Source organism: Catharus ustulatus, chromosome 4, assembly GCF_009819885.2.
Source record: "Catharus ustulatus isolate bCatUst1 chromosome 4, bCatUst1.pri.v2, whole genome shotgun sequence".
NCBI classification, from domain to species: Eukaryota; Metazoa; Chordata; class Aves; order Passeriformes; family Turdidae; genus Catharus; species Catharus ustulatus.
The window spans coordinates 27,284,759-27,298,846 of record NC_046224.1 but is presented as its reverse complement, the minus strand read 5'-3'; the positions used below and the strand labels follow the sequence as shown (position 1 = coordinate 27,298,846).

Genomic DNA, 14,088 nt, shown 5'->3' with positions numbered 1-14,088 from the left:
CACTTCAAATCATTTACATAGAAATAAGAAAAATAAACTGTAAAGGAAAATGAAACCAGACTGGCCAATTTTGGCATTCAAAGAGGATATATTATGAAATAGAGGCATACTGAGATGTAATAATTTTAAGATGAAAGCAAAGGAAGGGCTCCCACTAAGCACAATTGGTCTTATTGGTAATGCCTATATCTCATTAAGAGTTTTCCTTACAAAGAAACTTCAATGTGCAGCAAAGAGAGCTTTTTAATTCATTGGGCCCCTTATTTCTTGCTCTTGATGATGAGAAATTACTGTCTTTCCTCATGTTTTCTAGTGCTAAATAAAAAAAATAATCTGTGGTTTATAGCAAAACGGGAGTACAACATTATTAAAAACCTACAAAGACTGAAGAATATTTCACTGATTAGTGGTAACAAATGGCAAACTAATGAAAAGTGCTGTGCACCTGACAATGGATTTGCAAGCCCTGATCAGACCCAGGTGGTCTGACAGTAAACTGGTATCACACAGCTGCAAAACCAAACTAGAGGGGCTAAAAATGTGTCTGTACTTTGCCCCAAGGCTCTTGAGGATGAGGATGGCCTTAGTGAGAAAGAGCCTAAGCCACGAAACAAGGTTGCTGGCTTGCAGCCCTCCCACAGTGACCCACAGGAGCCCTCATCAGCTGTGTCTCAGCACCTCTGGAGCTGTGGCAGGGAGCTGGCTTTTAGCGCTGCTGAGAGCCCCTCCAGCTGGCCTCTCCTCACGTTGGAGCTGAGGATTGTTTTACAGCCCTTTGCCATTTCAGCAGGGCCGTGGGGCACTTGATGAATTCCCTCCTCTGAAGAGGACGTGACTTGCCCAGGGCCACAGGAAGAAGGTGCCAGAACTGGGATCAGGGCTCCACAGTCCCCAGGTGCCAGACACGTGCTTGCCTTAAAACTGAGCACTTCATCAAACCGTAAAATCCAGCCAGATGGTGACTCTTTGCTATTATCTGGACCAGTGCTGGGAGGCTTAACGTGTGCAAGGCACGGTGAGGATCTGGATTCCAATTTCTGTGTCTAAGGCTCAGAAGTCCAGAAATGGATCCATGTTTTAGACCTAAATGCTGCTACAAACTTGAACATGTTTGAACCAAGTTGTGACTTCAGTCCGTCCTTCTCATGAAATATTTCCATGTCAGCATGGGCTTACCAGTTTCAATGGAGGAGTTCTTTCTTTGGGAAGGGGTAGAAAGGTGCAAGAGTAAGGGCAACTACTTTTGCAATCTTTTGTCAATTCTGTCAATCTCTGCCCTGGATATGTCAGACTTTGCGCTTTCAGGTAGCCAAGATTGCATGAATCAACTTTGCTTCTCTGAAATAATTTATGAACTCACCATATGAACCTGGGAGGCAAATACAGCCCCTCTGCCTTCCTTAATACGAACATACATCCCAAAACACTGGAAGTCTCAGTTAAACTCTCCAAACCCAGTTCAGAGCTAATACAGACAATTTTTGAAGCTGGCTTTTTTTGAAAAAAGTAGTCTATATGGGTTTATTCTCTTTCTGTCTCAAAATCAACAGCAAAGATTTTTGTTGTCTACCCAGCAAATGGACTTAGGCCTTTGTTCCATCTTCCAAAAAATTCTTCCAAGTTCATGAGCTGCCCATTGCTCTTTTCATCTTGCTGCTGGGAAAAAAACAACTGTGTATGTCTTGTAACTGCAGTTACCCCTTTATTTGTGTGTTTCCTGAGGTAGTTAACTCTGAAGTGGTTCCAGTGGCCAGGTATTTTTTCCAGTAACTTCTTTGTGCATGTCCTTGTTCCCTCCTCCCAGTCAGTATATAAACAGCATCCAAATCAAAAGCAATTCCCTGCTGCTAACTGCAGCAGAGCCTTTGTCTTTCACTAGCTTGAGTTTTGGGGAGCTCCTTGACCTATGCATCTGCTTTGCCATTCCAGACAGTGCATGCTACTTATTGTCTACTTGACAATAAAACGTTATTAACTGAGAAATAGCTCAAGAACTAAGAAAGAAATTGGTGTGCTTAACAGTGAAGTTCTAATTTTTTGATAAAATTATGTGCTAATAATGGAAACAGTTTTCCCTTGAATTCCTGGTGAATTGGAAACTTAAACTCTGCATTCGAGCCTCCCCCTGCCAGTCAGAGGCAGGCACTGAAGGTAATTCTCTGTGCTCCAGGCAGATCAAAAGAAGCTCATTATCAGTCGATCATCTAAAAGGATATGGCAGCTTCACATCCAGTTGTTCGGCAGCTGAGATGCAGTCTGGAATGGATCTTTTCTGTGTCTGTTGTCTATAATAGCTTTTAGGGCTGGCTCTTCTTCCAACACACAGTACAAATCCTCTGGTAACTAGTACCAGCCACACACAACAAAAGCCAGCTAAATCTGGTGTAAGCTCGGAAATCGATGACTGCTTGCCCTTTTCTCAAACTCAAGTCAGCAAGTGTCTCCCAGGCTGAGCTTTCTGGGCAGCAGCCCTGGCTGCAGTGGTTCTCAACTCCTATGGATGCTGATACTAATCAGGAGAGTGAATTCCCTTCCTCCATGCAGACTGACCAGTGACCAGCATGAACCAGATATTCCCACTGATCTCTTCTGACAACACTGTCACTGCACTACTTTATAAACTGAAGAGAGCTTGGGCTGAGCAAAATTCCTTTCACAGACATTAATAAGAGAAGATCATCTAAGGGTGACTGTGCTCATCTTCAGCAAAACTTGGCTTCAGAAATGTCTACAGTTACAGCATGCCAGCTGCAATTCGTATTACTTTTCTTTCCTGCTAAAAGGAAGGTGCCCCCTGCACCATGCATGTGCAATCCATCATTTGCATGCCTCTGCTCTTCTGCTGGTTTTCTCCCAGATACCTGCATATGTGTCTGCCTTAGCCACTTTCTCGTGGTGCTTGTGTCAATTAAAGGCTTTTGAAGGAATTGGTACACTTGTTTACCTAGGCAGCCTTTTGATGTTCCTCTCCCAGTTCCTGCATCTGTCAGCATCATGTTCCCCAAGCACAGACACAGAGTTGATTCCAGAAGTCATCTGTCAGCTTACTCCATATCCTGTCCTTTACCTATATGTATAGCTTCCTCAGGGGTGTTAATATATGTAAAATAAAGTTAACATTTCCTGTTCTGGTAATAAAGATGAGTAAGGGGGAAAGAGAAGCAAGTACAGAAACAAGATCCTTCTCTGTTTCTTCCATGGGATTTGCCCAGTAAATGAAGATAGCAGAAACACGAATGGAGCTGGGAAGGAGGGTTGACAGAAGCCTGGGTTCATACTGAGAGGAGGCTGCTGGCTCAGGCAAGAAAATATGGAACCACTCACAGACTGCAGGCCACTGCTAAAATAATGAAGTGTCACTGTGTGTTTGGCTGTTGCCAGCAATCTTACAGCCTGCACAGAGATACATCAGATCCAGAGGGATCCCCTGAGTCACTGAACTCAGATCCCTCAGATGCAAAGAGCCATCTTACGTAACTCCTTTCACAAGCAATTCCCTTCCGTTCCTAAAACTAATGACTAATGTCCCTGATAATCTGTGGGAGAACTTCTGTACAACTTAAGCCTAAAGTTGCCTTTAAGTAGAATTAGCTAAATTAATAGATAGCAGTTTGGGTGTTGGGGTTTTTTTGTTTGTTTTTGTTTTTGTTCCTGTGCCAGTACTTTTGTTGAAAATGCTTTTCTTGGGGTTTTCTCCCCAAATAACTGTTAGAGTTCAGTACAGATGCTCAGAGTGTAGTACCAGCATAAAGAGCTTTTTATTTCAAAAAAGGTGTGGTCATAGCCTACTGGCACAGACAGCTACAGAATAAAAGACTGTCCTAGAGATGTGTTTTTCTGAAGGATCTCAAAATACCTGGATGATAAGTTGATACAAACTATCATACTTCCACTGTACCTCTGTTTTACTAACCCATCAAAAGAAACTCCTAATCTGTTGGTCACCTAAAATGGTATGTCAACTTTGCATCCAGTTGTTCAGCAGCCTGGAATGTGTCTTCTCTTGATCTTCTCTTCCTGCATCAAGCACAAGTTTGTATTCTTTCTTGAATAAAGGTGATATTCTTTTCACAATAGCAGCAGAATCCCTCTCCACTAAAAATGCATCATCTGATGCAGTGTAGGGTTAATCTCCATATGTTCTATGGCTCATAGATGATCTGCATAGGCAAGAACTTGGAGTGAAAATTCCCAGTTTTATACTTTTTACAACCTTGCTGAGACCTGCCCATTGCATCAGATCAAAAACTGCAGCTAGTGACTTGTGCTTCCATATGAAAACTGCCAGCCTGCAGCACAGGAGATGCTCTGTGCTTTCAGAAGAATGAAGTACTTTAATAAAGTATCATATGGGATATCCAGAAGCATGAGATTCTGTTTGAATAGGTAATCAAACCCAAACAAGAAACAATAATGGAGCTATGAAGTGCACTGGTTTGATCTGAGACACTTGAGGGGGATTAGGTAAGCCAGAAGGCAACGGCATTGACCTATTCCACAAGAATGTGGGACAGGATGACAGGAACTAACCTGGAGAGGCAGGGAGTAAACGCATTGCAGCTGGTACCTCTGGTGAAACGACAAGCTGCTGCTGATCCTGCCCACATATCATCCTCCACAGAGAACGTACACCTTTGCATCCTCTCAAAAAACAACCCAAGCCTCTAGGCATCCAGGCTGTGCTAAATCCCGTCCTTCTCATCGCCTCCAGAAAGACCACATCCCTATGTTCACAAATCCCGTAGTTTCATTTTGCTCGTCTCTGGAATATCAGCATCACGAGAGCATCTCAGAAACTACACCGGTGAAGGTGAAATTCCTACAAGCGCAGGGTGCCCGTAGTGGATCCCCCGCGGCTGCCACGGCAGGTGTTCCACATTTCCAGAAGCCAGGTCCCTGCCTGCGGGCACCTCCCGCACCACGGAGCGATGGATGACGAGTGCCCGCGGGCTTGTGCCGGCCCAGGCTGGGCTCCTCAGCCCCGGGGCTGTGCCCACCCGCGGGAAGCCATGCAGGCACCAGGTAACTCCCCGCGAACAGGCGGCGCCGGCGGCATCTCCTGGGTTTTAAAGGTAACGCGGGTTTCGAAACCCCGTGAAGAACGGGCCCTGCTCAGAGACAAAAATGTCCCTGAGGTTTCTGGGGGGCTTCTGCCCCGGCACGGGGCCAGGGGCTCTCCCGAAATGAGCAGGCTGGCACCGAGGGGCCCTCATCCACGGCCTTCTCTCGGGCTCCCCTCAGGGATTCCATCATCCACGGTAAAGCCCTGGGGAAAAGAAAGTGGGGAAAAACCCCATAAAACGGTAGGGAAGTGTCACCGTTTTGGCGGTGACAATCAAAACGCAGCCGCACGGCCGGCAGGGGCGTTTAGCGGCGAGGCTGAGCGTGTCCCCTGGCTGTGGGGGAGGCGGCGGGGCCAGAGTCCCGCGGGGGCCCCAGGCGCTGGCCGGGCAACCCCGAGGGGCCGGGGCGGGGACGGCGGGTCCTGCCGGGCAAGGCCGGGGCGGCTGCAGGAGCCGCAGGCCGCGCCGTCGGGGGGAGGCGGCGGCACAGGGCCGGCCGTGCCCGCCCCGTCGGGGCTCTGGTGCGGTCCCGCCTGGAACAGAGCGGCACCGGGTGGTGCGGGGAACGGAGAGATGGAAGTTCCCCATCGGGATTGCCATGGCCGTCGGGAAAGAGCAGAGCCCTTGCTTTGGGTTGGGGTTGTTTTCTGGTGGGGTAGAGGGCAGAGGGAGGAGAAGCATTCTCCTCCCCAGGCTTTGCTCTCGCCCCGCCGGACACGTCCGCGCGGCGGGCAGAGCTGGCCGGCGTCCCTGCCGCCACCGCGAGGGCTGCTCCGCCGGCTGCACATTCGGGTTTTGCACTATGTCTCTCCGGTATTATTTTTACTTCCTGCACAGTGGGGGCTCCCCAGGCCAAAACTCGGCCTGGGGGGGTGCGCAGCGGCCGCCGCGGTGCCCACCTGGCCCGGACCGCAGGGACCGAGGTGCCCCGGCGGCTCCCCCGCCACCGGCCCGCCCGGGGATGCGAAGGCATCGCGGAGCTTCCTCTTTAGCAACCTCGCCGCTTGTTTTGCTGTGTGGGGTTGGTGGTTTTGTTGTTTTTTTTCCCGACGGGGAGAGGGAAGGGGGGTAGTCTGGATGTAGGGAGGGGAGAGGGGGAGAAGGGTGGAAAACGTTGGCTCTGTCCATGGTCAAAGTAATTCAGCTATAATCCCCCTTTCTCTTCCTCTCCTGGAGCTCTATTCATATTCTAATCACAGCTTTTCCTTCCCTAAACCAGCCACTTTTATCAGAGCCCTAGCTTTGCACTTTTACTTCCACTTCCAGCACATACGACCGCATGCAGAATAAGCAACTTTTTCCAGCCTCTGTCCTACCCCGCTCTCCCCCCGCAATCCTCTAACCCGAAAAGGGATCTTCGCATCCTCGGACTAAAGCTGGGAGGCAACACCAGTTCGAAAATGCACCCGTTTGGTTCTTCATTTCTCTTGGCGATCGGGATCTCCCACCCCCCTGCTGAAAGCCCGGTCCCATGGAAAGCTCTCCAGGTCAGCCGCTCTCTGCTGCCAGACAAGCCGGTGGCGAGCGGCCCCCACCCTGCCTTGCCCTCTCTCCCCGAGGCCCGGGGAGACGGACGGGGGTCCCTGCAGCAGGTCTGCAGTGCCAGCATCGCTTGCCTTCGAGATACTGGCAATTTCTCTCTATCCTCACACCCCCTTTCCTACCCACACACATCGCCTTTTTTTTTTTTCTCCAATAAATTAAGATTACAAGATATTTGGGAAGCTGTGTAGCTTCCAATGCCATGTGCCCGTGAAGGATCCCAACCCAGAGCCCACCGGGAGGAGGAGAAAGAGGAGGAGGAGGAGGGGAGCTCGGCCGCGCTGCACGCACACCCGGCAGCCCCAAAGAGCACAACCCCAAACCTACTGCCCGTTTGAAGATCTAAGCCAATTTTGATCTCGGTCTGTAATGAGCCAAGGACCTTGGGTGGGGGCTGGGGGAGGGAAGGGAGGAGTGGAAAGACCGCTGGAACTTTAAATAAGAAAAACGTTTCTAATGCTCTAATAGAAGAGGGAAGTCGAAGTGTTGGGATTGCGTAGATCTAAGGCCCCCCTTTTTGGAGGAAAGCTTTTCTTATTCAAAACAGCATCACAATGGGCTTCACATTGAGCCTTGCCACATCCCCATCTGAGTAGCAGCCATTCATCAGGCTGGCTGGCCTATCAATGACATTTCTCCCATCAGGGCTTCTATAAAATGATGCTTTTTCCCATGAAACATCCGCAAACATTTTGACGGGTCTGGCTTTGCCCTGCTGGATTACGGAGTGTCCCTCTCTCCCGCTTTACACCCCCCCTCCCCAACTATCTGCCTCTGCCCTGTCTCCCCACCCCCTCGTCGCCACTCTGCTCCCTCTCCCCCGCGCATCTCTGAGATAGGGGCTCTGCACACCCCGGGACCTTGGGGCTCCCGTCCCGTCCATGGGAAGAGCATGCATTGCGGGTTGCTGGAGGAACCCGATATGGACTCCACAGGTAAGTGCCCCCCGCAGGCAGCGGGCTCCTTTCGCCCGTCAGGGAGGACTTTTCAACTTGACCGTGGTGGCGGGGGCAGCGCGGGCGGCAGCGGGGGGAGCCGCCCGCCGCACCGGCCTCGCAGGCAAATGAGCCCGGGCGTGCGCGGGGGAGCGGGGTGCGGGGCCGCGGAGGGGGAGCTCTCGCTCCCGGGCTGGAGGAGCCCTACGGTTCCTCTTGCAGACACGATGGAGCAGAGGGTGTGGAGGGTTTTTTTGTTGGGTTTTTTTTCTTTTTAATTTTTTTCCCCCTTCATTCATCATAGGCTGCCGGCCAGCAAACTAATTGCCTCTCCACTTCTAGTTTTAGGCGCTCACTTTAGTTAGAGCAGCAACGAGGCGAGAAAACGGTTTGGGTGACAAAACTAGATTTACTAGGGAAGATGGTTGGTGGGTTAGGTCAAACCCATCATCCAGGTCGTGCTGTTTCGCGGGCCAAGTCGAGGCTGGGCCGATTGGGAGGGAAGGAAGTTTGGGGAAGGGCAGGGTTGGGTCTCTCTCTCCCCGCACCTCCAAAAGATGCCGTGGCCAGTCCTGTAACCGGGCGGGGGAACGGCGGCCGAAGTACCGCCAGCGGGCGCCGCCAGCGGGGAGAAGCCCCGGCGGGAGGGGACAGGGACGGCCGCAGAGGCGAGGCCGCCCGCCCCGAGGGCCGCAGCCCGTGTCTCGCCATCCGACGGCCGCCTCTGCCGCCCGGCCCGGCCCGGGGCCGGCGGCGGGGGGCGTGGGGCAGGGCCCAGGCCTAGATCTTCCCGCTGTCAGCCGGCAGCCTCCCGGAACACCGGCCCTGCTCTCCCACTCCCTCCTGCCACCCTGCCCGCGCTCCCGCGGTTTCCACCCGCCGCTGTCCCTGAGCGGAGCGGAGCCCCCGGGCTTCCGCGTGCAGAGGAGGGGGGCTGGCCGCCACAGTCACCTCTGAAAATTTCATTTATTTTATTAGCACAGGAGAACACCCCCTCCCTGTGTCCTCCCTTCCTGCCTGCCCGCCCAGGCGCTCCCCAGGCGGACAGCTCGCAGGTTAGGTCGGGCTCAGCCCGGGCACGGCCCTTCCATCTCCCGCTCCTGATCTGTCCCGTCCCCTCCGCCCGCGGCTGCGCTGCCGGCTGTGACCGCCGTGCCCGGCGCCGAGGTGGCCGCGGAGCTGAGCTGCCCCAGCCCCGCAGCGGGATCGGGTCCCCTCCGCGCCTCCCAGACGGCCTCGGCGGGCCGCGTTCCGCCGCTCCCTCGGGACCCCGCAGCTCCGCCCGGCTCCTCTGGGTTTGCCGGCGCTGATGCGGGGGGACACGGGGCAAGGGCCGATAGGGAGAGGCAGTCCCGCCTCGGAACAGCTTCTCTCCGCCACAAACTCGCCAAGGTCTTTCTCATCCCTCGTTCCCAAGGCGGGATGGGCATTTTGTAAAATTTGAATATTGATTAAAAACAAGTGGAAGAAGAGAGAAGGGGAGGGGTGCTGCCCGACCCGGCTCGGCTGTTCCTACAGCGGTCCCGGCGCGGGGCGCTCCATGCACCGGGTGGGCTCGGCCCCTCGCCGGCCACCGGCGGCACCAGCCGGGTTTGGGCCACATTTACTGCCGGGTCCCCGCGACAAAACCCAGGCGGGCTGTTCCGGGGAGAAAGTGTTCGGCGGGGAAGGAATCGTTGAGTTCGGGTCCGAGTGTGTGCAGGAGTTAAGAGGGTGTTAGAGAAAGTTTTCTTCCTGTCCGGCGGCACTGCCGAGGCGGGGTTAAGGGAACTGCCGGCAGCATCTCGTTGTCGAGCGGAACGGATTTTTAGAGGAAAAAAAACAAACCTAACAAAAAAAAGTCCCGAATTTTCTGTCCCTCCTTTTAGAAATGTCCGTTCTCGGGCTTAGCCTCCGTAGTATTCGTTTCTTAATTTCAGTAAGATTGTAATAAGTGGCAGCATGATTGATTAAGACAATATTAATCAGAAAACACTTTAGTCTTGCTAAGCAGATGGCAAGAAAACTGGAGCTTTGCAGTTGTCTCATTCAGACACCTTAACCTCCCTTTCACAGGACTTAATCCAATTAGCTTTTCTCCTGAGTTTCAGTTGTTATGTAAAGATCCTTTTGCATTGTGGAGAAATATGGCTTCATTGAAAAAAAAATCAGTCGTGTTTTAATTCATCTTCAACAGATTTTCCCTAAACTACCGGGATTTAAAAAAAAAAAAGAAAAAAAATCTCCCGCGATTCTAATTTTAACGTAGGGGAATGGTTTGGTTCCTTCATCTTCCCGCAACAGTGCCGTGTGCTTCCACCGAGTTTAGTTCCCTTTTCTCTAACCTGTAGAGTGACCCGTGGGGGCTGTCACCAAGGCCAAAGGGCTTTCTGGCCGCCTGAGCTCCCGAAGAGCCCCCAACCCCGGGTGTCCGGCGGGACAGCGGCAGCGCGTCCGCAGCAGCGCCCGGCCCCGACGGCCCAGCCCGGGCACGGCGCGAAGGCGCTCGGCGAGGAACTGTCCTTGGGGCTGTCCCGCTGCCCTCGGGGCTCTCCCGCTGCCTTAGGGGCTCTCCCGCGGCCGTGGAGTGGGGCACCCACACAAGCAGGGCCACATACCCTTCTCGTTGCGTTTGCGGTATGGTTCATCGCATCGTTCTGCTGCCGCCTTAAACCCTGTGAGGCGGCCGCCCGCCCCGGCTGTAGTTTCTCAAGCTCGTAACTCCACGGAGCCGACGAGCCGCCGGGGGAGTGCGCAGCATCCCCCGCCCCTTCGCTGTGGCACAGTAAGGGGTCTTTCCGGGGGGCTGTATCTGGCTTTTGGGACTTGCCCTGCGCTCGACCCTGCCCTCATCCCGCAACCCCGCCGGGACCCGACGGCTCCGTGCCTGAAAGCTGCCGGGGGACCGGGGACAGCGGCACCGCGCCCCATCCTCACCCCGGAGCAGTCGGGGCTGGCAAGAGGGCGGTGGAGGGCTGGGCGCTCGGGGCCAGCGCCCGGGGATCCCCGAGGGGCGGCTGGGGCAAGCTCTGCGGGCCACCCCAAGCGCTCCCAGCGGCTTTCCTCAGCCGCAGCCCCCCCTAGTGACATCGGCCCGGTGAGTGCGGGGCGCTGCCGCGGGCGCAGCCCTCGCCCCGCTGCCCGGCCCCGCAAGAGCTGTCCCACGCAGGAGGATGCTGCCCGCTCGGGAGCGGCGTGCGGGGACGCGGGGCGTGGATTTCCCGGGCGCTGCTGCCAAACTCCCTGCCCCGCGGCACTCCCGGGGAAGCCCTCGCCGCGCCGTTCAGGGAACGGGAGCCCGAGGAAACTGAGGCGCGTTCTTGGAGTGCAATTTTCCTGTACAACTTAGAAAATATCTCTCCTTATTTCAGTGTTGGAGCCAGGCAAAACCTCCGCTAGTTTTCAGGCGCTAGATGGATGAGATCCTTGGGACTTGAAGCTGAGACTTAGGAGCTGATCCAAAGCCCATTAAAACGAGCAGAAAGCCTTTCAGTGCTGTCAAGGACGTTGGGATTAGGCCCTTAAAGCAGTTTGAACCACGAAAAGCTGCTTCCACCGCCTGGGATGAAAACTTTGTGGCAGTGGCCAGATTTCAGTCTATCTTCTTATCAACGTAGACAGGTGTTGCGACAGTGATGGGTGACCTTTGCTACAAGCTTGCCATTTAAAACGGATCAAGCATATTAAGCATTGATTGAAGAGAATTAATGGCTTTCATATCCTGGTTCAATTAATGAAATTACCAGTATTGATAATAAATACTTGAATGCTAGTTGGGAATGGAGCTGTGACATTTCAGAATGCATGTATGACACTAGAGTGTGTGATTCTAGGTCCTGATTTGTTTAATCCAAACGAATAGTTGATCTTATTTCTGAAAACTGTTTGTTTTGCTTATTACAACACAGTAAAGAGTAAACTTGCTATTGGCTTTTCCCCCTTACTTTCCTGGACTACTTTTCATAATTTTTTTATCCCAATAAGAAAAAAAAGTTATTTATTGTTTCAGAATTTGTGTTTATAGAGGCTCTAACCTGCTCAGCAGTTAGGATATTCCAACGATTCTTTTGAATCCTAAATTTGATATGATATGGAGACGTAGAAGAAATACCACTGGTCCTTTATATAGTTGAACCTGAGTATTTGTCCTATGTGATTTTGTATCTTATAGGATTTCACAAAGGAAAGAAATGGAGAAGGGGTGGAAAAAAATAAGAAATGTTTTCTTTCCTGCAAACTGCAGAATTTGTGCGGGCAATGTTTACGTGGCAGGGCCTGTTTCCTGGCAGCTCCCTTCTGTCTTCAGCAGCAGCAGAACAAGGATCTAAACCCAGGTCCTGTCTCTGGATTAGGTCTTCATTCCTGTGGGGGTTTTAATAACTTTGTAAAATCTGTCAGGATTTTTTAAGAGGTTTTGAAATGTGGTGAAAATTGCCTTGACTGGGGAAGGTCATCTTTTGAGGCTGACTCAGCGAAAATAATTATGATTTATTTGTCTGCTAATGAATGAATTCTATAATTCTTAGGGAGAGGCAATTGTGTTATTTTTCACTGCTCTGCAATATTTACCTGCAGTAAAGATCTTTCAAAGGATGGAAAGAAGAAAGAACTAAAACAAGGTTTTGCATAAGATAGCCATAGAACTGTAGGAAACTATTTAATTAGTTTAAGTTGCAGTTTACGGTTTCCAGTCCTCAAGATTTTATTTGAGTGTAACCTGTATTACAAAAGGGACTCTGGATTCTGATAGATAAAACTTTTGGGAGTGGACTGTAAAGAAACCTGTAGCCTCAACTGATCTATTTCAGCTGCACCTTTACTGTAGTAAACATATCTTGAGTAAAAGACCTCAAAATTACAAGGGATCATTTTGTGCTAAGATACTTCTGATGCTGCTACAACTGTCCTACAGAAAGTCACCAGAAGAGTATCCTGCTTCCATCAGGGTTGTTGGCTTGTTTGTCTTTAGAAAATAAGGCTGGTTTTCAACTGGTAATGCAGTGAGTGTGCAGGCAAGGAAGAAGGTTAGCGTAGCTGTAAAATCTGCAGTGTCTCTGAATATAAACACCTTTGCATTTTGCTAGCTTAATTTGCAGCTAGTTTGCAAATTAGGACAGTTATAAAGAGGTGCATACATAGGATTTCAGTATAGTAAACTAAAGATCAAAGCATGGGATCACTGAAATCTGCGTGATGATGAAATGTTAGTACCTCTTCAGATCAAGACTTTTGAAGAGGTGGCCTTAAATACAGCTGGAGCTTGATGGTTCATAACAATGCCTTGAGAGCTGTGGTGGGCTGTCATGTAAATAATACAAATATAAGGTCAGTCCTTTGGGGATACTTGATGTGACACTGGAGTCCAAATAATTAGCTCACAATTCTGTGAGTGCTGAGGTTTGTGAATTTCCTGAGTTCACCCACTTGTCTGTTTCCCTGCATCTGTGCTGGATTTTCGATTTGTTTCATTGTGTGTGAAAACGAATACCCAGTTTGATCCGACCCTGCTGGAGCCCAGCGTCACGGCAGCCAAGGGGATTTGATGGCTGACAAACTGGTTAGGAAGATGGATAGTGTAAAGGATATTTGATGGCTGAGTGATCCTATAGATAACAAGTGTATGAAGGGAGAGTATGTGGGGATGATTAAGCCAGTGGAGGCCTGCGGGGGTTTTTTAGGATATCTGGACCACTGGCATGTTTACACACATCTTTTAGAACCTGTAGAATTGTATATATGTGCCGGGGACTTTCTGGGAACTTTTAAAACTAATACGATTTGCTGTTAGAGATGGGTCCTGATCCTGCAGTTCTCCACAAGGGAAACACCTGTTGAAGTCCATGTGTGTCCCTGAGAGAGGGCATATGCCCAGGGTTAACATGCAACGATCCCTCCCCACAGCTGGCAATGAGCAATAACTTAATTGCAGCTATTTTACATGCAAAACTAGCAGTACTGGCCTGTCTTCATTTACATTTATTTTCTCTCAGGAGATTTGCAGCAAGAGTAATTTATTAGCTATAAAATACTAGCCAGTGTTGGGGATGCTGCGTTAAGTCGGTGTCAGAGTCTTTCTTGCTTGCTGCAAGAGCTGTGGTTTCATTCTCTGCATATAAACACATGTTTGATGAAATGCTTTTGACCATTCTTCCCTTTCTGATAAATTTGAAAACAGGAAAAAGTTGAGAGGGTTAAATAGACCCTTGGCTCTCACTGCACCCAGTAAGAGAAAGCTCATTTGCAGCTTAATTTGCCTCAAGACTGAAATGTAAAATGTGGTCTCAGTGCTGTCTTGTTTCCTTCCGTTCAGTTACAGTTAAGCACTTCGTTTTCTTTTATTCGTAATTGAACTTAATTTCTCTGAGATGGAAGTTGTTACAGGAACGAAGGAGTTGATTCACAGCTATGAATGATGTGTTCACAATTAATTAGCTGAGCATTTTTGTGCAGGACACCAAATATTACCATAAGAACAAACAATATAGCTGAGCATTTTTGTGCAGGACACCAAATATTACCACAAGAACAAAGTATTTCAGATAGCTGAAACATTCTCTTAATGAGTGGTT

The 14,088-nt window shown here is 50.6% G+C and overlaps 1 protein-coding gene across 1 annotated transcript in view; it reads left to right on the top strand.

The window, feature by feature from the left end:
• Nucleotides 1–7,092: 7,092 nt before the first annotated feature.
• The window catches only part of RFX4 (regulatory factor X4), an 86,400-nt gene continuing 79,404 nt past the window's right edge, over nucleotides 7,093–14,088 (top strand). Inside the window, exon 1 of the mRNA XM_033057612.2 lies at nucleotides 7,093–7,540. Within this exon, the coding sequence (XP_032913503.1) occupies nucleotides 7,498–7,540 (43 nt within the window). The 5' untranslated portion in view covers nucleotides 7,093–7,497. The remainder of the gene's footprint in view (nucleotides 7,541–14,088) is intronic.